Source organism: Carya illinoinensis, chromosome 5 (genome assembly GCF_018687715.1).
Source record: "Carya illinoinensis cultivar Pawnee chromosome 5, C.illinoinensisPawnee_v1, whole genome shotgun sequence".
NCBI classification, from domain to species: Eukaryota; Viridiplantae; Streptophyta; class Magnoliopsida; order Fagales; family Juglandaceae; genus Carya; species Carya illinoinensis.
In genome coordinates, this window is record NC_056756.1 from 26,950,369 (window position 1) to 26,974,385 (window position 24,017).

Here is a 24,017-nt window from a genome sequence, read left to right on the forward strand (position 1 = left end):
AATCCGTATTTTATCGTGCTATATATATTACGAAATGACCTTCATCATTTTAGCACAATGACAATTTTGCCAATTTATATTTTTTTATTATTCCCGTATAATCTACTCAAGATTTTGCATATCAATATTTTTCATTCTTCTCCTATCACTTATGCATCATTAAAGAAATTTTATTTTTCATTATAATTATTGAAAAATCTATTAGACTATTTTTGTTATTATTTTATCATAATATTTTATTTTTATTAAGTATATGTTCTTTTATGTCATTTTTATGTCAAAAAGTTCTTTTTAAATTTGTTTCCAACCAAATAAAAAGTGCTATAGATATACGGATCCCAAACAATAAATAGTTTTTTAATAGTAGAGCTTATTGCGTTAAGCTTTAAGTTAAAAGTAATATTTTCTACCGCAATCCCAAACATGCACTAATTCTAACTTGTAGCATTGTTGAGCTTTTTCTTTTTTTCTTTGGGATAAGAGGAACTTTTTTGTTTTTGAAGGAAAATTCATTCATTAAGAAAAATTTACATCCATAATTAGATACAAGTAGGGATATTCCCATATCAACTATTTAGAGCTCTACCAATACACCACTAGATTGATTTGGACTTCATTGCTGCTGATACTCTCTATAGATAAACGTTTAAAAAATAGTATTTTACTTAAACAGAAACTCAGTCTCACTCTTCATAAAAAAGAAAGACTTAATTTCTACGGACACAACCGTCTAAGAGACAAAATCGTTTTTTTATTTTTACTATAAAATATGAAAAATAAGAATGAAAAATGATGAATTATAGTTTAGACCATTTCTAATAAACTTTAACAGCATATAAAAGCAACACATTTATATTTTTTCAGTCACAAAAATTAGATCTGAAATATTTAGTGGTGGCGATTCTAATGATGTGGTGCATGTGGCTAGAAGAGCTGTCGAAAAATGTGGTGCATGAGGATCGCGTGTAGTTATTTTTAGAAAACTGCCACCATCCTTTAAATAATTTGTAGTTTAAGAATCTTATTATACTGTACATGTTTCTTAAGAGATGTCAAAAAATTAAAGATTTGATTTTTTGATTTTGAAAGAAGAAAAATAAACTAAAAAAATGAGGGGAGGGGAGGAAGATGGAGTACACTTCTTCTCTAACAAAAATCAAATATGGAGGTGTTTTTGAGAGTGAGAGACGGATTGAGAAGAGGAGGACACGTCATACGAGAAACTAAATACATCCTGTGCACGTGCTGTCCAGGCTAATATTTACATCCTTAAAGATCCAACTTCGTATAAAAATAGTAAAATACATTTGGAGAAAATTCCGTAAATAAGAAAGTCCTGTCGAATTCATGTTAGCTTTTAACATGCTCTAGTGCCTTCGTCTATATATACGAGATTATACGTTAGAATTGTCACTATTTTAAGAGAAGCAAGAATCGTAAATATCGCACAATCCTCATCAACAATTTGAAAAAAAAAGCAAGGGTTTGCTGGGTGTGGCGTCGAGACGCCGGGGGGTTGCCGTGGAAGGGAGTTACTATTAAAGGGAATGGGTCGCAGCAGTAGTATTGGCTTATTATTACCGACGGCAGTGGCGGCGTACGAACTCCAAGACGCCTCCAATTGGTGGGAGCGAATTAACCACTCTCCGGTCTGGCAGGATCGCATCTTTCACGTCCTCGCGGCTCTCTACGGTGTTGTCGCCGCCGTAGCTCTGGTATGTCTTGTCTTCTCTATATGCCTGTACGTGTATATTTTTCTACACGTTATGCTACTTTTTCCTTGAAGGGTTTTTTTTTTTTTTTTGTGTGGTTGGGCAATTTGACGGGTTTGCCATTTCCTTCTTCCTCTGCTAAGTCATATCGAATTAATTTCTCTTAGGGTTTTACTCATATATATATTTTTTAATTTAAATTTCAATTATACGATTGGTGATTTGGGATTTTTTTTTTTCCCCTAAAGGTTCAACTGATTCGGATACAATTGAGAGTGCCAGAATATGGATGGACCACGCAGAAGGTCTTCCACTTCCTTAATTTCTTGGTGAATGGGGGTTTGTATCCTTTGAATCGGAAAAAAGATTCTAATTTTATTTTTTATTCTGTTGATTACAATCAATTGTATATCATTTTTTTTTTACCGATTACAATTCCTGTTTTGCAGTTCGATCATTAGTTTTTATCTTTCGTCGGGAGATGCAGAAGATACAACCTGAGGTTAAAATTGATGGTTTATGTTGTTCTCAGAAGGTTTAATCTTTAGCTTCTATTATTTTATTTGTATATCTAACACGTAGGTGGTTTGGGTATGTCCATTAGATTATCCAACATGTCTTGCTTGATATGCCAAGTCTTGCTTTCTTCACGACATATGCGCTTTTGGTCCTTTTCTGGGCAGAGATTTATTACCAGGTTAGGGATGTTAACGTGCTATCTGCTTTTGGTTTGTTTTGGAATAATGAGGCCTATCTGCACAAACGGTATTCTGATAATAACACTGTTGTCCTGAATGTAAAACAGGCACGTGCTGCATCTACTGATGGACTGAGACCAAGTTTCATTACGATTAATGCAGTAGTTTATGCTGTTCAGGTGAAATTTCTTTCCCATTGTCCCTTTTCAAAGTCCTGGCAAATGGGAGACGTCTTGAAGTTGGATTCCCTTTGTGGAGAAGCTAGTTCTATTTCATGAATTGAGCATTGTCATTAAATTGCCTTTAGCTGTTACGCCCCTCCCCCTCCTTATTTTATTCTCTCTTACCTTTGTTACTTGTTTGGAGTTGGTAAATGTATAGAGTAATTAGAGCTAGGTGGAAGCAACTTATGGTATTTCTATACCATAATTTCTCCTGCTAATTTAATATTGAGGGACTTTTTTGTATAGCGGAGTTGAGATTCTGTGAACCTTTTGTATACTTACAAAAATCATCCATTGTGATACTCATAAAAGAAAATCTTCCGTTGTGAATATGAAAGATTTGAAGAACCTTCTGTGTTCTTATATTTGTACTTGAATTTTTAACTATCCAAGGGTTGTGTATGAAGGTATTCTAGAATCATGAAAATAAATATATAAAAAGAAGGAATCATGAGAATTACAAGAAATGTTTGGGCTTCTATCGAGTGGAAGGTCCTGGGGGCTTCAAGAAAGGTTGATTGTTAGATGTCAAGCCGCTAATGAATTAGAAATTTTATGTTTTTTTCATATGTTGCTTTCTGCTATGGGTGTAGTTACTGGACAGATCCCATAATTAGAAATTTGAGTACCAATGGTACATAGAGTGTGTACTTGCACGTTAAACCCATTTTTGTTTGAATGTTTGACCTCTGTTGGTTGGCCATAGATGGTTATGGGATGTGAGGCTTGTGCTTCAAAAACAGGAATATTATTGATTTTGTGACTTAGATTTAGGTTCATCGGTCCTTCTCTATTCACACTCTTTTCCCTGTTCATGTAATAGTAAAGGTCATGGGCTTTCAAGCTAAGTATAGCGGTTCATTTCTTTTTAAATGGGCCAATTCATGTGAGGTAAATGTTAGGACTGAATCTTGATCTTAGAGGGCCTTGCTTAGATGGCATCACAAAGTGGATAATATAGCCTTTTCCAATCCCTTGTGCATCAAATATATATATATTTGTTTTAAATGAAGTACATATTGGTGTCATGCTATATGATGTTATTCATGTTAAACAATTATTATTCTTGCATGCGCATATTAGTGGGATTTTTTTAGATCTTGGTTTGTTGCCTTTTGCAATGGGGCCAGTTACCCACCAGTTGGTATGCATGATTATGGGTGGTAAAGCCCAGGCTTTGAAAATTTATATGCTATGGTTTCATGGCCTAGATCTAGGTTCAGAATTTGGCTCTTGTTTATCCTTTTTTTTTATTTTTTATTTATGATTGGTAAATAAAATTTTATTGATTATTTCTCATGTATACTTTCTATGTATTTGGACTTTGTCTACTTTTATGAATAAAATGCCTTGATTATCGATCTAAAAAAAAAGATTTTATTATAAGAATAGGCAAAAGTCCAAGTACATGGGTCATATACAAAAGCAACGCCTATGAGTGATGTTCTATTGATACAAGAAATTCATGAAAACCCTAGGGGTTGGCTCAAGTGGTAAAGGCCTTGGGCTTGGGGTTATGCTCCCCTAGGTCTAAGGTTAATCCCCTTGGATGCAAATAATCTCTAGGGGCCATCGGAAGGCCTATGCACCATCGGGATTAATCGGGACACTGTTCCTAGACACCTAGTGCCAATAAAAAAAAAAATATGAATGTTCATGCCATTAAAATCAATTACAATTAACCATTGGAACAAATTGTTAAAAAGAAAGTTCTAAGTTCATCCATATATCGCTCACAATCTTTGAAACTTCTTTCATTCCTCTCCCTCCAAAGACACCACCATAGGCAGAACGAAACCATCTTCCAAATTGCGACAATTTGAGAAGTGCCTTGGAGACCTCTCTATGAAGCTAAGAGGCTGATCATCATTATTGGCATCACCCAAGCAACACCCACCCTAGCAAAAAAGTCATTCCACAAAGTTGTGGCAATTTCACAATTTATTAGTAGATGATCAACGGATTTCCCGCTCTTTTTACACAAACAACACCAATCCAAGACTATGATTCAGCATTTCCTTAGGTGGTTGATAGTGAGACTCTACCCCAAAGAAGCTGTCCATACATACTCTTTTACGGGAATGGATTGGCATTATGCTTATAGATGGATTAGTAGGAGTGGACTGTGCGGTTACCTTTCACTAAGGGGCACCAAAAAAGCTTGTCTTCACATCACCCCCCCCCCCCCCCCCCCCCAAAAAAAAAAAAAAAAAAAAAAAAAAAAAAAAAACCCACAAGTGCAACATAATATACTAGATTGTAAAGTTCAAAGATTGCTTTGACTTCCCAGTCATGGAAAGCTCTAAAAAATTGTTACATTCCATTAGGGTGTGCCATTAGATTGGTCTTGGTGATTTGCAATCGAGGCTTCCTTCATTCTCGCTATGCCATAGAAGTTTGGATAGGCTTCCATGAGTGCCCTTTCACCATACCATATGTCATGGTGGAATTTGATTCAGGACCCGTCACCTGCCTCAAAACGTGTAAAGCTAGAGAATTTAGTCTATCCTCTTCTGATGTGCTTCCAGAGCTCCACCCCATATGGTCCACCTACCTCATTCGAGCACCAACCTTCCCATGCTCTACCATATTTTGAGTCTAAAATTGTTCTCCACAAAGCTCCATGTTCTATGGGATATCTCGATAGTTATTTGCCCAACAAAGCTGGAAATTTTGGATTCCCAAACCTCCTGGAATTGGGAACAAACTATGGCCCGTTTTACTAGATGAAATTTGAAGTCATCATTCATTCCTTCATAGGAAATCTTGTTGTATTTTCTCCATGCGGTAAGCCACCTTTGATCGAAGCATCAATAAAGAGAGGAAATAGGTCAGTAAGTTGGAGAGGGTACTTTTGATAAGTGTGACTCTGCCACCTTTGGATAAGTACATCCGCTTCCAACTAGCAAGTTTCTATTCCATTTACACAAGATATTCATGTGTAAATGAGATATCTTACATCCCAATATGGAAGCTATACTATCCACATTTTTCACTTTCCCCATTGGAACTACATATGATTTGCCCAAGTTCACCTTCAATCCATAAATGACTTCGAAGTGTAGAAGGAGAACCCTAAATGAACATATGTGTTTTTTGATAAATAAATAAATTATATTGAACAAAGAATAGCAAAGTCAGTACACAACTCTAATGCTCTAACTAGGTAGGCACATTAGAGACAAGAAAATCATGATGGGCCATGCCATTAAAATTCACGGCAATAGCCCAACTACAAAGAGTTCTAAAAAATAAAATTTTAAGCTCCTTCAACGATCGCTCTTGGTCTTCAAAAGTCTGCTCATTACGCTCCTGCTACAAGCACCACATAATGCATAAAGGGGATCATCTTCCAAATTTCTTTAATTGGTTGCCTGACTCTTATGTTTGACCAACTAGCTAGAATTGCCTCCACGGTCTTCTGCATAACTCAGGCCAAATCCATTCGAGCAAAAACCTCATTCCATAGAATCCTAGCTGTATCACAATGCAAAAGGAGATGCTCAACCGACTCTCCCCCTCCTCTGCACATGCAACACAAATATGCAATGGTAATCCTCATTTTCCTCAGGTTATCAGTGGTGAGAATCTTGCCCAAAGAAGTAGTCCATACAAAGAAAGAACCTTTGGGAGGTGCCTTGTGTCTCCAGATCTTCCTCTAAGGGTATTGAGTATTGGGCTATTGAGTCAGGGCCTTATAGAAAGAACGAACGGAAAAAGTACCTTTGCCTGCTAGAGTCCACCACATAGCATCCTCTTATTGCCTGTTTGGTCTTATAGAGTATAAGAGGCCATAGAAATTTGCAAAGATACTTATTTCCCAATCCTGTGCCGCCTTACTAAAATTAATGTTCCAAAGTATTTGTCCCCCTGATATCTCCATGATCTCCGCCATTGCAGCATCCTTAGCACTTGCAATCTGGAAAAGAGAAGGATACAGGTCTTGTAAAGCCTTGTTGCTACACCAAACATCTCTCCAGAATTTGATCCTCGATTCCACACCCAACTGAAACTTAACATAACGATTAAAAACCCCCCACCCTCTTCTTATATGTTTCCACAACCCAACTCCATAGGCCCCCCTTACTTCTGTAGTACACCAATCCCCCCCCCCCCCCCCCATAAGCCACCATATTTCTTCTCAATCACCAATTTCCATAGTGTCTGATTCCCTAGCAAATCTCCACAGCCACTTGCCTAATAATGCTCGATAAAATACCCTTAAACTTCTAATCCCCAAACCTTCCCCCTAGATAGGACGCTGCACCTACCCCTAGTTAACCAAGTGAAACTTGAACTCCTCTCCCATAACCCCCACAAAAAATCATGCTGGAACTTCTCAATACGGGTTGCCACACTTGTAGGTATCAGAAAAAGAGATAAAAAATAAGTAAGAAGGTTAGAAAGAGTACTCCGTATCAAGGTAATCCTTCCACCTTTCAACAAGTACATTCTCTTCCACCTCGCTAGTCTTCGCTCTATTTTCTCAATCACTGTATCCCATAATGAAGGCGCCCTCGAAGCACTCCCCAATGGAAGTCCCAGATAAGTCATAGGAAAGGCGGTAATCTTGCACCTCAACGTCCTAGCCAACTGGTGTATGTTTGAAACTTTCCCGATTGGTACCATTTCTGATTTCTCTAAGTTCACCTTCAACCCGGAAACTGCCTCAAAGCAAAAGAGTAGAGCTTTCAAAACTTGCAACTGATTTTGCTTTGCCTCGCACATAATAAGAGTGTCATCTGCAAACAGTAAATGAGAAATATTGATAGTACCAATCAGGACTCTGTTTAGTAGACCATTTGCAACCATAGCCGAGAGCATCCTACTTAGAGCCTCCACAACTATTACTAGCAACAAGGGTGACAACAGGTCTCCTTGTCTCAAACCACGAGAACTATGAAAAAAACCCACTGAACATCCATTCACCAACACAGAGAACTTTGCTGTAGATATGCACCAATGGATCCACGCACTCCATCGCTCCCCTAAACCACATCTCCTGAGCAAATGAAGAAGGAAATCCTATTTAACATGGTCATAAGTTTTTTCCATATCAAGTTTGCACATGATCCCATTGTTCCTAGCTTTCAAACTACTATCAAGGCATTCATTGGCAATTAGCACCGCATCCAAAATCTGTCTACCTTTTAAAAGCGTTTTGAGGCTTCGTGACAATCTTCTGATCACTTTGCTCAATTTGTTTGCAAGTACTTTAGAGATTATCTTATAAACCCCATTCACTAGACTAATAGGCCGAAACTCCTTAATCTCCGTAGCCCCCACCTTCTTAGGTATCAATGCAAGGAAAGTGGTGTTAAGGTTTTTTTCAAATTTTCCAGTCGCAAAAATCTCTTGGAACACCTTCATGAGATCCTCTTTTAGCACTTCCCAACACTCTTGGAACAATCCCATAGAGAATCCATCAGGTCCTGGAGCCTTGTCCCTTGCCATTTTCCTTACTACTTCAAAAACCTCTATTTCCTGAAAATCCCTTTCCAAGTGTGATGCCTCGATCGATCCAATGGTATCAAAGGTCATCCCATTCAGTGGGGGCTGCCATCCCACTTGGTCCGTTAGTAAGTTCTCATAGAAGTCAACTACATGATTGTGGATTACTTGCTCATCTCTACATTTTGCCCCATCGATTTTCAGCATCTCAATATTATTATTTCTCCTATGAGAGTTTGCAATTCTATGGAAGAAACTCGTGCTTCGGTCTCCTTCCCTCAATCACAAAGTCCTAGACTTTTGGCACCAAGACATCTATTCTAATAATAACATCCTCTCAACCTCTGCAACTAGTTCAGCCTCTCGATCTTGTTCTTCCTGGGTAAGTGGTTGTACCTCTTGAAGCCTCTCTATCTCCTGAATTTTCAGCAACTTTATTTTTTTGTTTTCCCCAACATTACTGAATGACTCTGAGTTCCACACTTTTAGGTCTCTTTTAAGTGCTTTCAGTTTACCTGCAAAAATGAAACTGGGAGTACCTTGAAACTGATAGGAAGACCATCACTGTTTGACCCTATCTACAAAACCTTCCAATTTTAGCCACATATTCTCAAATTTAAATGGCTAACGACCATTATGCACTCCTCCACAATCAAGCAAAATAGGCCAATGATCCGAGCCAATACGGGGCATACGCTTTTGCCATACATCTAGGAAATGGCTTTCCCATTATGGTGAAATTAAGAACAGATCTAGTCGAGAACATGACTGGTTATTTAGACAAAGTAGCAGTACTCCCGGCTAATGGCAAATCCACTAAGTTCAGGTCAAAGATACATTTCGAGAACTCCTCCATAGCTGTCCGCAATCTTCTACTACCCAAAACTTCACTTGGGAATCTTACAACATTAAAGTCTCCCCCAATACACCATGGGAGTTCCCACCTGGTATGGACCCTAGCTAGTTCTTCCCACATTGAACTTCTATCTGTATCTAAGTTAGGACCATAGACACCTGCAAAAGCCCACAGAAAGTTATCGGCGACACTTGAACGAGCATGCTACCGTGTACTGCCCAACAAAATCCTCCACCTTCTCCACCACTTGCCGATCCCACATCACCACAATCCCTCCCGACGCCCAATTAGAGGCTAAAAATACCCAATCCACATGACTTCCACTCCACAAACTTCTCACAATTTTCCTGTTAATCATTTTCAATTTCGTCTCTTGTAGGCATACAATGTCGGCCTTCCACTCCCGAAGCAAGTTTTTGATCCGTAAACGCTTATTGATCTCATTTAGCCTACGGACATTTCACGACACAATCTTGGGTTTCATTGAGGAATGTCCAGCCCCTTCCCTTTCATCCTACCCCTGCATCAACTACCCTCCATATTCATTGACCAAGTCAATCTTTTAAGTTCACGATGCTTCTTCGATTCACCTTTAGTTTTTTGTCTATGTCCCGCTTCAATTGCGATGAACAGAGCCAAAAACTGGTCCTCATAACCATCACACTCAATCCCCACAAATTTTTGGATCTCACTCACCTTATGAAAGACCTAATTTGAGACATTCGGTTGAGCCGGGAAGCAGAAATTCAACGGAACAGGGTCCTCCATCCTGCTCGTCTGAATTCCTTGATGTTCATCTTCTAATGAGTTATTGTCCAACCCCAACTGACCACATACTTTAGGAAACCCCAGATCACGATCCACTTAGTGCATTAGATCCTCGAATCCTTCCCCTTCATCGACCTCCTCCACCATCTCGCGATCTGGACTTACAAAGGCTACAATCGGACCCAATCTCGTATCTTCAGGGCTTATCGGGGCCGTCTGTCCTCCCCTCACAGGAGGGAGGCCTGCCAAACTTGATAGAGAGCCCCACGCATGCTGCATTAGCTCTACCCGATCACTCAACGCCGCTTGGGCGTCACTGGAATGCCCCACCACCATCATTGGCAGCGTTTGTGGGCTCGTTGTTACCCTATCCACCGACTGCGAGAGTGACAGCGTCTCAGTTATGCACTCCACAGAGCCATTGTAGAGAGTCGGGGGACTCTCCCTAACGAAATTGGACTCCTTAGCGAAGCTGGGTTGAGGAAGCCCAGGACCCATAGAGCCCTCCACTTGACGAGGCCCTGTTGCCATCAGAAAGGGCTTTGGGCTGGGCCCTTTCCATAATAGCCTAAAGCTGCCCTCCAGAAAGCACGTGAGTGTTATGGGGTTCTTCATGGGATTTGGGTTGAGATTGTGGCCCAACCTTCTTACTCCAATAAGGCCCCCGATAGGAGTTTGAGTACTCTGGTCCCTTTCCATTTCTACCCCTTCCATCATCCCGTTTCCAATTTCTTTTCTTTTTCAACCCGATGTGCCAATGTACTTCCTCCTCTTTTTGCAGTTTCCTCAGTTGCCCTTGCAAATCCATCAAATGCCTACGGGTCTCCCATGCCTCCTGCCCAACACACAACCTGCCAACTTTTGCACCCCGTACATGGTGCGGGGCTCGATGCTCCACCCCGTCAGAATTTCTATCACCTCCAACACCCCTCCTCTGCTCGTGGCTTGGTCCCACCGTCGTGAGAACCTCCTTGAAAGACCGATCAACAGTGTTCACCCCCCTTACTACTTTGCTCACCTGAGCTCCAACAATGGGTCCCGACCTTGTTCCCCTTGAATGGACCAACTCTGCAACAGTTTCCTTCAACCTTCTCCAACCCCACCCATCTTCACCTTCGGGGAAACAGAGCAAACAAGTTCTTCCCGCTTGACCATACTCTACGATTGAAAAGTACTGCCCATGGCTATTCTCACATCGATGAGCAACAAAGCTTCACAACACAGATATGTTAATGGCTGGCCTCACAAAATAACAGGGTATCATTGGCAAATAAGATATGAGATACACTCAGAGAGCCAATATTTGCCGCTCACACTGAGAAGCCAAATGTAAAACCCCCCTCCGCAACATCGGAGATCATTTTGCTAAATGCTTCCATTACGAAAGCAAATAGTAATGGATATAGGGATCCCCCTATTTCAATCCCCTCTTTTTATGTTGAAGAGATTGGGGGAATGGATTTATTTAATTTCCCACTAAGAATCATTATTTCTCTTTCATAACAATAATATGTCGTAACTAAGTGATAGATAAAAATTTGAGGGAAAAAAAAAGTGATAGATAAAAAAAGATTTCATTGCAAAATTAGTATTTGGGTTTTCACGTTATTACAAAATTGAGGCCTAAGATTTCAGCTTTCGCAAAATTGATACCTGCTAATAGATTAAATGACATTAATATGTCGTGCATTTGTCCTTGATTGGCTGATGTGACATACTGATACCCCGTGTCAGCCAATCAAATTAATCAATCCTCTATTAGTTTTTAATGGGAGATTGATGAAGTTACCTAATTGTGGATTTTTTGAAGTTTAGGTATCAATTTTGCAAAAGATGAAAACCTAAGCATACGATTTGTAAAAATCTAAAAACTAAGTATTGATTTTGCATTAAACCCCCCCCCCCCCCCCCCCCCCCCCCCCCCCCCGCGCGCGCGGGGGGTGGTGAAAGTTTGCAAGGTCAATTGCCGGGTTCAAATATTTAAAATCGGTAACTTCATGCGAGGTTAAGACCATCTTGGCCTCAAAGGACCTCCCTTCGATTAGATCAACAATGGGTAACATGATTTTTTTTCCTTTTTCCTTTCCCCCTTTAGCATCAAATATCGTTTTTGCCCTCATTGAAGTATATGTTGGTGCTTGGTGTCTTGTTTCTTGATGCCATTAATGTTAGGAAAGACTGATGTTAAGTGCATGCATATACTTTGTTCCATTTTATATGCCTTGGTTTGAAACGTCCTGATTATAAATAAAAAAGTAAAAATGGCATGAATTTAATTCAATCTTGTTGCTTCTTAGGAAAAGTATGGGCAATAAAAAAAAACTTATATATAATGACATAGAAAGTAAATATGCTTTTCGGGACATCCAAACCAAAAAATAAGACTTTTAAATGGGGATGAAAAGAATTTTATCTTAAGCCAATGCAGAAAGTGAACATGTTTGATTTGACCAGCATATTGTGTTTATTTTTGCAAGGTTATTGTTGGGCCTTGGTTTGTTTGGATTTCTGAAAGGGCCCAAATAAAAAATGGTTGAGTAGGAACTCAGAGCCCTAGAAACTATCATTTACTAGATTTATATCTATGCTTTTTTCTTAATTTAATAGGGCTTGGAATTTTGGCTCGTCAGATCCATTGGTACATCCCCATTTGTAACTTTTTTTATCCAGCATATTGTGTTTATTTTTGCAAGGTTATTGTAGAGCCTTGGTTTGTTTTGATTTCTGAAAGGGCCCAAATAAAAAATGGTTGAGTAGGAACTCAGAGCCCTAGCAACTTTATCATTTACTAGATTCATAGCTATACTTGTTTCTTAATTTAATAGGGCTTGGAATTTTGGATCGTCAGATCCATTGGTCCATCACCATTTGTAACCTTTTTTTATCCCATCCAAGTTATGCTCTCTCTCTCTCTCTCTCTCTCTCTCTCTCTCTCTCTCCGCGCCGCGCCCCCCGCCCCCCCAAAACAAAAAAAAAAAAAAAACAATGAAAACCTTATGATTCATCACTTATGTGAGAAATAGCTATGTTTACCACCTTAAGCACCGTTTCTATCTACTTATCTCTATTTATGGACCCTACTTGAGCACCGTTTCAAAGTTGAAACTTCCTTTTTTTCTAGATGGAGCCACTTCCTAATCCCACTAGTCGGATAAAGGAGAGACTCCATTGTGGGAAGCCCTTAGATACTTGGTGAAGTTCAGCCATTGACACCTCCCTGCTGTTGGACATTCTAAACAACTCTTGGTAGACTTCCCGTAGGGCTTGATCTCTGCACTACACATCATGTCAAAAATACGATTTTGGACTTGTCATACCGAATCTATAAGACCTGGAAGATACTCCATCTATGGAGAATGTTTTTCACACTACTATTCTGAAAAGCCCATTTCCCATATTAGTACATCGTCCACAACACACGCTTTTTAATATAATTTCACATCTTTATGTATCGAAAAAGATATCCATTCAAGTTAGTATTAAGCAATTGAATCATCATCGACAATTTGTTGCTTAGTCAGTTTTATGCTTTTGCTTAAGAGGTATAAGATATAGACGCTCCACGTATGGACTAATGAACTCATATTTTACTCTACTTTTATGATTGTCACCATCTTTGCCTGTCCCACTTCTGACTTTTTTTTCTTATAATATAGTGGTCGTCAATTGAATCATTCGTTATCAAATTTTGTCATTGTTGTACCTAAAATTATTTTTAGGACTAGTTCCTCCAACTTATTGTAAAAAGAATCTGATTGAGTAGAAACGTGGACTGACATATGCTCTCATGCTTTGCCCACAACCTCGATACCATCCATTTCTGAATGTAGCTTGCTTACCAAGCCTCCTACTTGAGAAGCTAGTCGCCAGAAAGAAGCGATGAGCCTCTTGTTCATATCTCTCATCAAAAGGTGCTATTTGATAATGTCTACCTAGCAGATCTGATTTTCATGTTATCACGCATCATAGGGCACTACCCCATCTAGTAGGTTAGGCTGGGAAACTGCATAACCGTATTTAATAATCGAAGTGGATGGTTCTGCCCTTCAACTCGATTCAATATCCTATCTATCTTTCCTCAGTGCTTTCCATCCAAAGCTTTATACTATTTTCTCCTTACCACGAGGCTGGTATGATTGAAGGGGATGCCCTGCCTGATTTTTTCAGTCCATAATAGTGATGTATTCCATCTATTCAGTTGATTATGGAGTTTTAAATTCCCCAATCTAGACGGGGAGAATCGACAGGACAAAAAATTTTAAAAGAAAATGAAGTTCTCCATGACCTTAAAACTGGTTTAAGGTTAACCTTTACTTGATATATACTTTCACATGTATGTGTAAGCTTATAAAATTGACCTTATAACACTCATAGAAGGGGTTGGGATTAGACGGTGTGTTTGTTTTGCAGCTGATTGTCATTGAACCAACATAAAAGACTGTAATAAAGCAAGAAAGGTAGAAAAAGAAATAAAATTTTTTGAGTCACCAATGATAAAAAAAATAAATTCCATGGTTTGAGTTTGAAGCTCTTCTCGTTTCGTAATTCCTTATTGACCACTCTCACAAAAGGTCCACAGTAACACTTATGAAAGTCAGTTCCTGCAAATATATGTGGAATGAACATCTACTTATTTGTTGTGGGTATTAAAATGCTTTGGAAGCTTGGATTCATATGTTGAATTTTCTTCCTTCTTTATATAAAACCCCAAAAGAAAAAAAGAATTACATTGTTACACAATCATCATTCAGTGCAATCATTGTGATGTTTATTTGCGGCGCACACATATGTTTGAGGGGGTGTGAGCATCCATATGTGTTACGTACATTTATGGTCTGTATTAATATATTAGGTCTCATTCTTAAAATTATGCTCCCAATTTTTCCCGCACTCATCAGTATCCACCTGAATTACTGTATTGAGGTTTGGAGGCGGGATCATCATGCATGGTGTTAATTTTAGTGATTATCCTGCCATGTTCTGTACTCTTATTTGTTACTTAAACTATGATTTTGTTTGTGTTGTGTAACGAAATTTATGTGGTTTTTATTGTATAACCATTTGCTTTCCCCTCTTATTATGGTCTTATCCTTCCAGATTGCTTTGTGGTTGATACTATGGTGGAAGCCTGTACGAATGGTGGTCATCCTATCTAAAATGTTCTTTGCAGGTTTATCTATGCTAGATACACCTTTTTTTAGAGAAACTATGCTGTTTATCCTGATACCGAATCATCGATCCTGACCCATATATCTTGGCAGGTGTCTCTTTGTTTGCTGCCCTTGGATTTCTTGTCTATGGTGGAAGGTAATTTTCTTGCTTTTGCTTATCTGCTGCATTTGCTTTTGGATCAAGACGAATTTATCGCAGTTGCATCGTGTATGAATCTGTGACTCAGCATATATATGAAGGCACAAACCAGAATCCCCTTTCTCTCGCTTGAAGTTGTTGGTCAGCTTGATCTTCTATGGTTACTTCATACATAATACATATGGGAAATTGTATGCACCCCTACGTATTAGGGCTTGTGTTCATACCCATCACCCACTGTGGAATGCCAATTAGTTCAAAAACATATAAGTAAAAGTGAGACTTAAAACAGTTTTCTATATTGCCAGTGGCATTCACTTGCAATGTCAGTTCTGGCTCCTTTATTTGTTATGAACTCATATCTGCAATCTCTATTCTATGAGTTTTTAATTTCAAATTGTCAAGTGATTGGATTTTGGACTTCAAAAGCAGTCCACTTGAGCACTGCAGTGTAATTTATGACCCCAATCATGTGAAAAATGTCTCAGTTTTTATTTACTATCTTCTAGTTCAGTTTTCCATTTGTAAGTGAATCAGCATTTAGTTAAAATCAATAGAATAGAAAACTCAATCTTTCTTTTGTGGGTTGAGGGAAATGGAGGCATTAGGTATCAGTTTCCTTGGGCTTTTCCACCTATCAAAAAGGTTTCCTTGGTTGTATCCTGCAATGTGTGGTAGGAAATTTGGTGTTGTAATACTTTTATGTAGATTACCTTGTTTGGCAAACAACTTTTCTGATTGCAAGTTAATCAGTGTCCAAGTTGTCTACAATCGGTTGGTAATGTGGTTGCATCATGTATGAGTCAGTGACTCACGTACTCTCACCCAAAGTTAGTGGTCAACTTGATTTCAGAGCAATCCAAATGCCTCACACATACACTAACACATGCGAAATTGTATGCATTCATACACATTAGGGCTTGAATTTGTGCCCCTCTTAAAAGAAAAAAGTGAGACTTCTATAAGCGTTTTGTATTATTGGAGATATTCACACTCTCAATGTCAATCATAGTTCCTTAATTCATTAATCTTAGCTCATATCTAAAATTGGGTTTCCTAGCTTTAGTCTTTGTTTTTAAATTTCAACTTGACAAATGATTGAAATTGGAACTTCAAACCCTATCTACCATTGCCCTATTATCTAATTTATGACCACAAACATGTGAAAGCTTAACTTGATTTTTTAAAATAATAATTCATCCTTTATTGAAAAGTGCAATAGTCGCAACTCAAGTAAATAGGAAAATTTTGGCTCAATATTTACATTGCAATATTCTAGGTCGGTGTATCATTGGAAAGTAAGTTTAGTAGTTAGCTGCCTATGGGTTATAAGTGGTAAAAAAGAAAGTTTGATCTTTCTTTTGTGGGCCGAGGGAAATGGAAAACTTTGTAACAAGTTGAATCTTTGTGATGTTTGGCAAAATGAGGTTTGTGAGAAATTCTTCTTGGTTCTTAGCTCCTCAAACACATTTTCAATGGAGCTCACCATGTTTTCATACCCAACTAAAAACATCTTTAAAAAGCTTTCTCAATCCAAACACTTTTTTAACGGGTTCCACCACTTTCATAAAACCCCATAAAAACCATTCTTTAAAATTTTTTCAAAAGTTTCATTAATCTGATCTTGGTGCCGGTGAGGAGGAGAATAAACTAATAGCCTGAGATAGAGGCTGGAGGCTGAACTCTCTGGTATGAAGGGGGAGGCAGTCGGATCTGAAGGAGGAAAAGACCCTAATGTCTGAAGACTAATTAAAGGAAAGGACCCTGAGGAAAATACTATTATTTTTGTAGTTTATTCATTCCCCTTCTTCCTAACCCGTAGGGGTTGGCTCAAGTTGTAAAGGCCTTGGTCTTGGTGGTATGCTCCCTTTAGGTTTAAGATTCAAATCCTCTTGGGTGTAAATAATTTCTAGGGGTCATCGGACTAGGGGGACTTTCCCTTGAATTAGGAGGGACTGTGCACCCTTGGATTAGTCACAACTTTGTTCTCAGACACCTGGTGTCAATCAAAAACAAAAATCCCCTTCTTGGTAACTAGGTGTCTCCTCTTGTGTACATCCTATGTACTGGGGTTTTACCTTGTTGGTTATCCATAAAATTTTTACTTAAAAACATGAAAGACAAAATTTTGAAGATGACGTTTATATATTATAAATTAGAAAGATATGTTTTATTAAATGGGTGGGCATGAGGGTGTTATTCGTATCCAAAATCCCATATCCAATGGTCCTTGGAAAACAGCCGAATACTTCAAAGCCCACCTGCTTTGGTGCTCAAGGATTAATGAGCAGTTTTCTTTTGGTGGGTCACTCTGATCAGCCATCCCATAGCTGCCTTACTCCTTGCCCTTCTTCAAAGTAGGGTATTTTCTGCAAAGGCTCTTTATTTGTGGATGCTTAATAAATCTCTCTCTCTCTCTCTCTCTCTCTCTCTCTCTCTCTCAATTCCATTGGCCACTGTTGTAGACATCATTCTGAAATGTGCACCCTGTAGTTGTCTGACTGTTGGGTGAAGGTGTGGCTGAAATTTTGATCGCTGTGGTGGTAAGCATGGGTTTGTGGTGTGAAGAGGCAGAATTTATATAAGATATTAATTTCCTTGGGCTTATTCTACAATGTGTTAGAAATTGTGACATAATACCTTTGTGTTGATTATGTTGTTTGGAACGATTCCCCTACTTTCAAAATCATTGGCATCCTGCTGAGAAAAAAATATCATTGGCATCCATGTTTTCTGCAATAAGTTGGTAATGTGATCGGATGGATTTAGCAGAATGATGAATTTTAACGAATACCTGTGTTTTCTGTAAGCTAAGTTTTGTTCGATCTTCTGACATCTCCAACTCTCATCTTCTGGCAGACTCTTCTTGATGTTGCAGCGCTTCCCAGTAGAATCCAAAGGACGGCGTAAGAAGCTGCAAGAGGTATTTACTTGTTCAGAAATTTTCATTTATACCCTTTTTATTATTATTATTTTTTTTATTAATTGTTGTTAATGTCTCATCTTTTCAGGTCGGCTATGTGACCACCATATGTTTTTCATGTTTCCTTGTGAGATGCATTATGGTGAGACCTTGTATATTTTTTCTACCATTTTACTATATCCCTTAACCTTGCCTCTGTTTCTTAAACCAACAAAGCAAAAGGGAAGCAAATTTTATGCTTTTAATATAATACCAAAGACAGTACCGGGTGATCACAAATCTGATGATATCTAATTTCATAATTGTGTACATTTGTTTTTCTTTTAGTATTGTGTGAACGTGAGTTTTGTCAACTAACTAAATTATTTACACTGGATCCTTCATGCTGCTTGGTCGGTCCATTTTTGTTGATTAATTGATGGTGATGATGTCATACCTATTTTTTTTTTTCTCTTGCTGCAGATGTGTTTGAGTGCATTTGATAAAGCAGCAGACCTTGATGTTTTGGATCATCCTGTTCTCAACTTAATATATTACCTGGTAATTCTTAATCTATAATCCTATGTGGACGTCTTTTTTATAGGTATAATCTTATGTGGACATTCTCATATAAAGTTAAACATGTGCCCGTGCATAAATGGCGTGCATGTGAGAATTTTAATTATCTTTGCTTATGCCTTGATTGTCATCAGGTTGCAATTATTTGAACAGCAAATGTGCATTGAATCTTCATCTAGAACTGAGGGGGATGAGAACAAGCACATTAACCTAATTTCTGATTGGCTAAGCTTTCATTCTTTTAAATATACTATTATATAGGCAGACTATATCATGCTGCAATCTATGAGGGCATCATGTTGTGATTAGGGGTTTTATTGATCCAGGTTGACCCTTGACACCTTTCCAGAAATTGCAATTGAGCTATAGTGATGATGTTTGGATATGTATTGTTGTGGTATTCTAGAGTTTGATTTTGATTTATATGTTCTTTGTTCATTAAATGGTTCCTGTGGTTGACAGTTTTCTCCTTTTCCTCCTTTTTCTTTTCAGTTGGTCGAGATATTACCTTCTTGTTTGGTCCTCTTCATTTTAAGGAAGCTGCCTCCAAAACGCGGGATCACACAATATCACCCTATTCGCTGAGGGGATTGGAGATACCACAATATGAAAAGCATTTTCTAGAAAAGGAGGAGAAATGGATGGGTGAGTTGTTAGATGCTTATCTAGCCACTGAATAGACGATGTGCTACGAGAGGACGACAAGAGTACCATTCTGTATTTGGTGTAACAATTTAATGATGGGTTCTGAACTGTCAGCTTGTGATCCTTGGGGAATTGTAGATTTGTTGAAAGAAAGTACTGAGGATTGTGGGATATGTCAAAGACTCTGTTAGTGTCATGTTCTTTTTGATGTGTATGTCTAGGATCATGTAATTGTTCTTTTCGGTTCGACACGGACAGAACATGTGAATGTCAATGCTAAAGCTTCTCTATTGAACCTCTGAAACTGTTTAGTCGCTTTGCTGTAATTTGTTAGTATGGGATTGTTTTGAGAGTGCTGGCGAGTTATAAGAAAAACACACACTCAGAATGAAGACTTTCCATGTTTTTAACAATATGTGTTGTTCTAAACCAATACCCATATTTGGCATTTGCTTTCCAAAGCAGTGCATCAAGTGTTGAGTAATGTGTTCCATCCTTGAATACAATTTTTAGAAAAAGATGCATACAGCAAAAGATCAGAAGAATTTGAGCTAGAATGGTTCCAAAAATAGTACTCTTATTTTATGGCAAAATTATGAATAGGATGGATCTGATTGAAGATGCTATGCAGAGAGCTACATGAGACTTATCCAGGTCAAAGGAAGCATACCTTGAGGTTTGGTTGGATTTCTATCATGGCTGAAACTGTGGTTGTATTCCTTCAAGCTGTTTCTCGTAGGATTCTATATTCGATAATAGATGGGGGGGATAAACCTTTGAATGATAAAGGGAAGGAAAACGAATCTGTGTTAGGAAGTTGAGGGTGATATAAAGGGTTGTTTAGAAGGGTGGACAGGCCTTCGATGTTGTTGTGTCCTCCATTCTCTTTCTACCGGTCTTGGTTACAACCCCCCAGCTATATGGAATGGTAGGTTTTGACTTTTTGGTATTAATCTCTTAAACAATCAGATTTTCATTCAACTGAACTGACGAAAGATGGACTATTTATCGTTGGATCTTCCTACTACTACACATGATACACAAACTGAAAAAGGGTGCATTGAAATTCCATAGAGCAGGACGTAACGCTGAGCAAAATGCACCACCGCTGTGATACGGCATGTACAGTGATAAATTGATAATAAAGCCTCCGGGAAGAAATTTAGTTGAGTAAGACTTGTAGGTAGGTAGGATACACTTTGAGAGAGGTAAATCCAGTATTTTCTCTATGGGTACCAACAAGGATCATGTAATCCCGAGCACACTGATATCCTTTACATGCATTAGCAATGCACTCCAACTCCTAAGTGATGAGATTATCAACCTCTCAGTATGGCTTGCAATAGAATGAGGGTTTTCTTCTCTCTGTGGATTATGCAAATAAGGTACCAGCTACCTGCCATTTAGAAAGGAAATATTTCCATATTTCATATCATTTTAAAAAAGTAAATTCACTTATGCCAGAGGCCTATGGCCCGATGGCATAACACTCATGTAACACCCTGTCTAATTAACCATTAGGATTAGTCCCTAAGTATCCTTATATTAAGTTTATGATTTTGGACATTAAAATTTTTCTTTATTATTATTATATTATATATTATTTACTTTATTTATTTATATAGAATAGTTAGATCTATTAAAACCATGACACTTAGTGTCATTGTTTATTAAGCTTGGAAGATTAGTAGAGCAAGCCCATTAGTAATCCTAATAAGGCCTTATAACTTTAGAGTGTGAATGGGCCAAGACTAAGAAACCTCGAACCAAACAGGAATGCAGGTCTTGGTAGGTTAAGGGTTGACCCAAGTTTGAGATAGAAGACCTTTTGGTCCTAACTTAGTGTAGATTTGACTCATGACCCAATTGGGTCAAAATGAGCTTTTCAAGTCCCATCTTTATAGATCTTAAAGCTTCTCTTAATCCCTCAAAATCTGTAAACAAATGCCTCTTATCAACCCACACTTAGCCCAATAACATCTCCTCTCCACTCACACTCATGGCCCGTTTAAGCTTAACAAGGCTCAATGCCTTGTTTTGATTCTCTTCACCCTTCAAGTTGAAGCCCAATACACCATACCATGAGTTTCCTCAAACCCATAGAATACCCTACATAATTCTTTGAACCCAAATTAAGTTTTGAAATTTGGAGAGGACTATTAATCAACTTACCCATGATTAGTAGTCTTTAAACATTGTTTTGAGCTTAATTTTGTTTCTTAATCTTTATAGTCTTTTTTATATGGAATTCTATTTTTTCATTATTTAAATGCATCATTCTTATATCATATTAGGACCCTAGATAATCCTCCACACGTCATTAAAGGAAATGACATAGCAAACCCCAAACTACACCAATCGTCACTCATGTGTGCCCTTTGTGTGCAATGGACTATTTTTCCCTTAAACCCAATCTTTTTGTGCCTTTTTCTCAAGGGAACTATGGTCCTTAAACATCTCATGAGATCCCTTTAAACCCAGACCAAGCCTTGGACGAGTTTGGTTTCAAGAACCAAACCAAAACACCAAAATCGAATTACACCTTAGGTACTAATTGGATGGAAACCAAGTTGATTGAGTTTCAACCTCTCTTCTGCCCTTGGCGGAGCCACTACCCCATGCCATCTCCAACACCACCCAATCCTCAAGAGGTTCTCATGTTCATTATGAGCTTTTGAATCATTTTTCCTAGCCAAAGAAAATACAAACCGAAGGCATCATTCTAGTCACCTCCATTTCGGCAACCCCCTTCCCTTCACTCCTTCCATTTGCATTGCCACTTCATGATCACAAGGCAGCCAACCGTGAACCTTTCCCTCACCTGAAAAGCCTTTAAATTATGGCTTATGACCTACTCAAAGCAACCAGGAAATAAGGATATGAGGGTGATGTCAAATGCCATGATCAAAACTGCCCAAGGAAACCACCCTTTGAATCCATTTGCTCATGTATGATGGTTGTGTGTTTTTCCTTCTTTTCTTTTGCACCACGACCAGACCAGCTTCTTTAGGTTCTATGTAGCACTTGACTTGATAAAGTCATGGTGATTTTAGGTCACTATTCCTCCTACACAAGGTGACACAAGCTAATGGAGGCAAAGCAAGAATTTCCTACACTTTACACCACCACCCAAACCACCCAATCCCAAGGGCTTAGGCCACCATCCCCTCCCCTTTGGTTGTCTATAAAAAGCCCCTCCACCCCCTCATTTCCTCCACACCTTAACTCTAGCTCCTCTTGAGCATCTGTGAGCCATCTCCTCCTTAGTTCTTGAGAGAAACTGAAAGGTGTGTGTGTGAGCTTGAATGTTATTGAAGTTCTTGGTGTTCATGTGTTGGAAGCTTGAATGGGTCATGAAATTTGTGAGTTTTCTTGCCATAGATCTTAGTTTACATGTCAAGTTTTGTTTTCACGTGTTAGAATAAGTTTTGGTTAAGTTTAGATAAGGTTACCATGCTTAATTCAAAACCTAATTCATTAAGGATGATTTAAGAGTTTAAATTGTTTTTAGTGAAAATTTTGGTTATGGCATGTCTTAGCATTTTATGATATGATTTATTAATATATTAGAATGATCATTGAAGGTTTAATTTTGAAATTAGAAGCATGCCATGATAAGTTTTGATTCTAACTGGTGTTGATCATCAAGCATGTATGGTTTTTAATTAAGTTATGAAGGCATGAAGTTTTACTTTATTCACCTAGGGTTGATCATTAAGCATCTAGAAAGCCTTGTGATTGGGATAAGAATGAAAATGCATGTTTTGGGTGAATTTAGGAAGTATGCCTTTATGATTTAGGTTATGAGCATCATGCTTGATTAATGAAGGATTAGTGAAGATCAAGGTTTTTAGCAATGATTAAGTGTTTGGATCAACTTTTTCACCCAAGAATTTTGTTCTTGGGTGAATGCCACGGGTTGTGTATTTAAGATATTTCCACTTTGAATTTTACAATTCCAAAGGTATAGATGGATTTAATATATGAAAAATATGAGGTCCATAAAGTTTGGTTAAATTTGAGGTTCGTTTGCAAATAGTGAAAAATTTAGGGCCTTAGTTGCAATTTTTAGGAGTTTAGGGATATTTTTGTAAATACCCATTTTTTAAGCCTTTTGATTATGAAATATTTCCATAGTAGTATGAATTCTAACTTCATACGAATTTCATTTTAGCTGCTACGATCTTTTAAATTCAGAAAGTTTGTAAGTTAGCTTCTAACTTACACCTTGATGAATTATTTATGATTTATTGATAAATGTCACATTTATGTTATAATTGTCATTTTGAGCATAAAATATTATATTATACATTGAGTGCATACTTACATGAAGTGATATTTTCACCATTTTTAGCATATTGCATATAAATGTCATTTTCACATAAAAGCATGCTATATATGTACATGTCATAGAATATGCAAGCAAGCCTTTAACAAATGTATTGGCTCTGAAATTCACAGAGCATTCTGTTTTTATGCTTTTTTTCGAATTCGCCTAGGGTCTTGCCTTCATGGTAGTGCCCTTACCCCTCTAGCACCACAAGCGTTAGTGGGGTCGTTGATGGCTGGGTCTTCTAGTAGTGGTGGTGGTGCGGTCGGTCTATAGGGCGATGCTTAGGGGGGGACTTAGAAGTCTTATGTTCAGGCTTTGTCAAAGATGAATTTAGGGTCTAGTTTCGAGATGGTGATGAGAAAGCCAGTAGATGTAGATGGTGACCTTGGTTTTATTTTCACTGAAGTAGAAATGTCTAAAGCAGTTGAGGAATTCATGTTTGCTCTGGTTTTGAAGTTTCTTCGAGTTAGGCCCTCCATTAATATTATTAAGCTTTCAATTGTGAAGACATGGGATCTGTTGGAAATTTCGATGTTGTG

At 38.1% G+C, this 24,017-nt stretch overlaps 1 protein-coding gene and 1 long non-coding RNA gene across 4 annotated transcripts; one reads left to right on the top strand and one right to left on the bottom strand.

Annotated features, from left to right (window-relative positions):
- The first annotated feature begins 1,302 nt into the window (after positions 1–1,302).
- LOC122311750 (tobamovirus multiplication protein 3-like) lies at positions 1,303–19,449 on the top strand. Of its 2 annotated transcripts, none has more exons than XM_043126409.1 (11): positions 1,303–1,715; positions 1,961–2,051; positions 2,162–2,214; positions 2,317–2,409; positions 2,518–2,589; positions 14,807–14,879; positions 14,971–15,016; positions 17,879–17,942; positions 18,031–18,084; positions 18,405–18,482; positions 18,635–18,940. In XM_043126409.1, exons 1-11 carry the CDS (start codon positions 1,548–1,550, stop codon positions 18,647–18,649), a joined length of 807 nt encoding a protein of 268 aa, XP_042982343.1. In that variant the 5' UTR covers positions 1,303–1,547; the 3' UTR covers positions 18,650–18,940. The 2 variants fall into 2 exon arrangements, with proteins under 2 accessions (XP_042982343.1, XP_042982342.1); XM_043126408.1 differs by lacking the exon at positions 18,635–18,940 and adding an exon at positions 18,993–19,449 and having other exon boundaries at positions 1,305–1,715.
- Positions 14,801–19,973, bottom strand: LOC122311751. Of its 2 annotated transcripts, none has more exons than XR_006242855.1 (3): positions 19,816–19,973; positions 17,814–17,933; positions 14,801–17,716 (listed from the first exon to the last, which is right to left on the bottom strand). It is a non-coding gene; the product is annotated as an uncharacterized LOC122311751 (long non-coding RNA). The 2 variants fall into 2 exon arrangements; XR_006242856.1 differs by having other exon boundaries at positions 14,801–17,719.
- Between the last annotated feature and the right edge of the window lie 4,044 nt (positions 19,974–24,017).

Coding starts and splice junctions, on each gene's coding strand:
- LOC122311750 (XM_043126408.1), top strand. CDS start 1,548: ATGGGTCGCAGCAGTAGTATTGGCTTATTATTACCGACGGCAGTGGCG. Junction 1,716..1,960: donor TTGTCGCCGCCGTAGCTCTG/GTATGTCTTGTC, acceptor TTTCCCCTAAAG/GTTCAACTGATTCGGATACA. Junction 2,590..14,806: donor CAGTAGTTTATGCTGTTCAG/GTGAAATTTCTT, acceptor TTATCCTTCCAG/ATTGCTTTGTGGTTGATACT.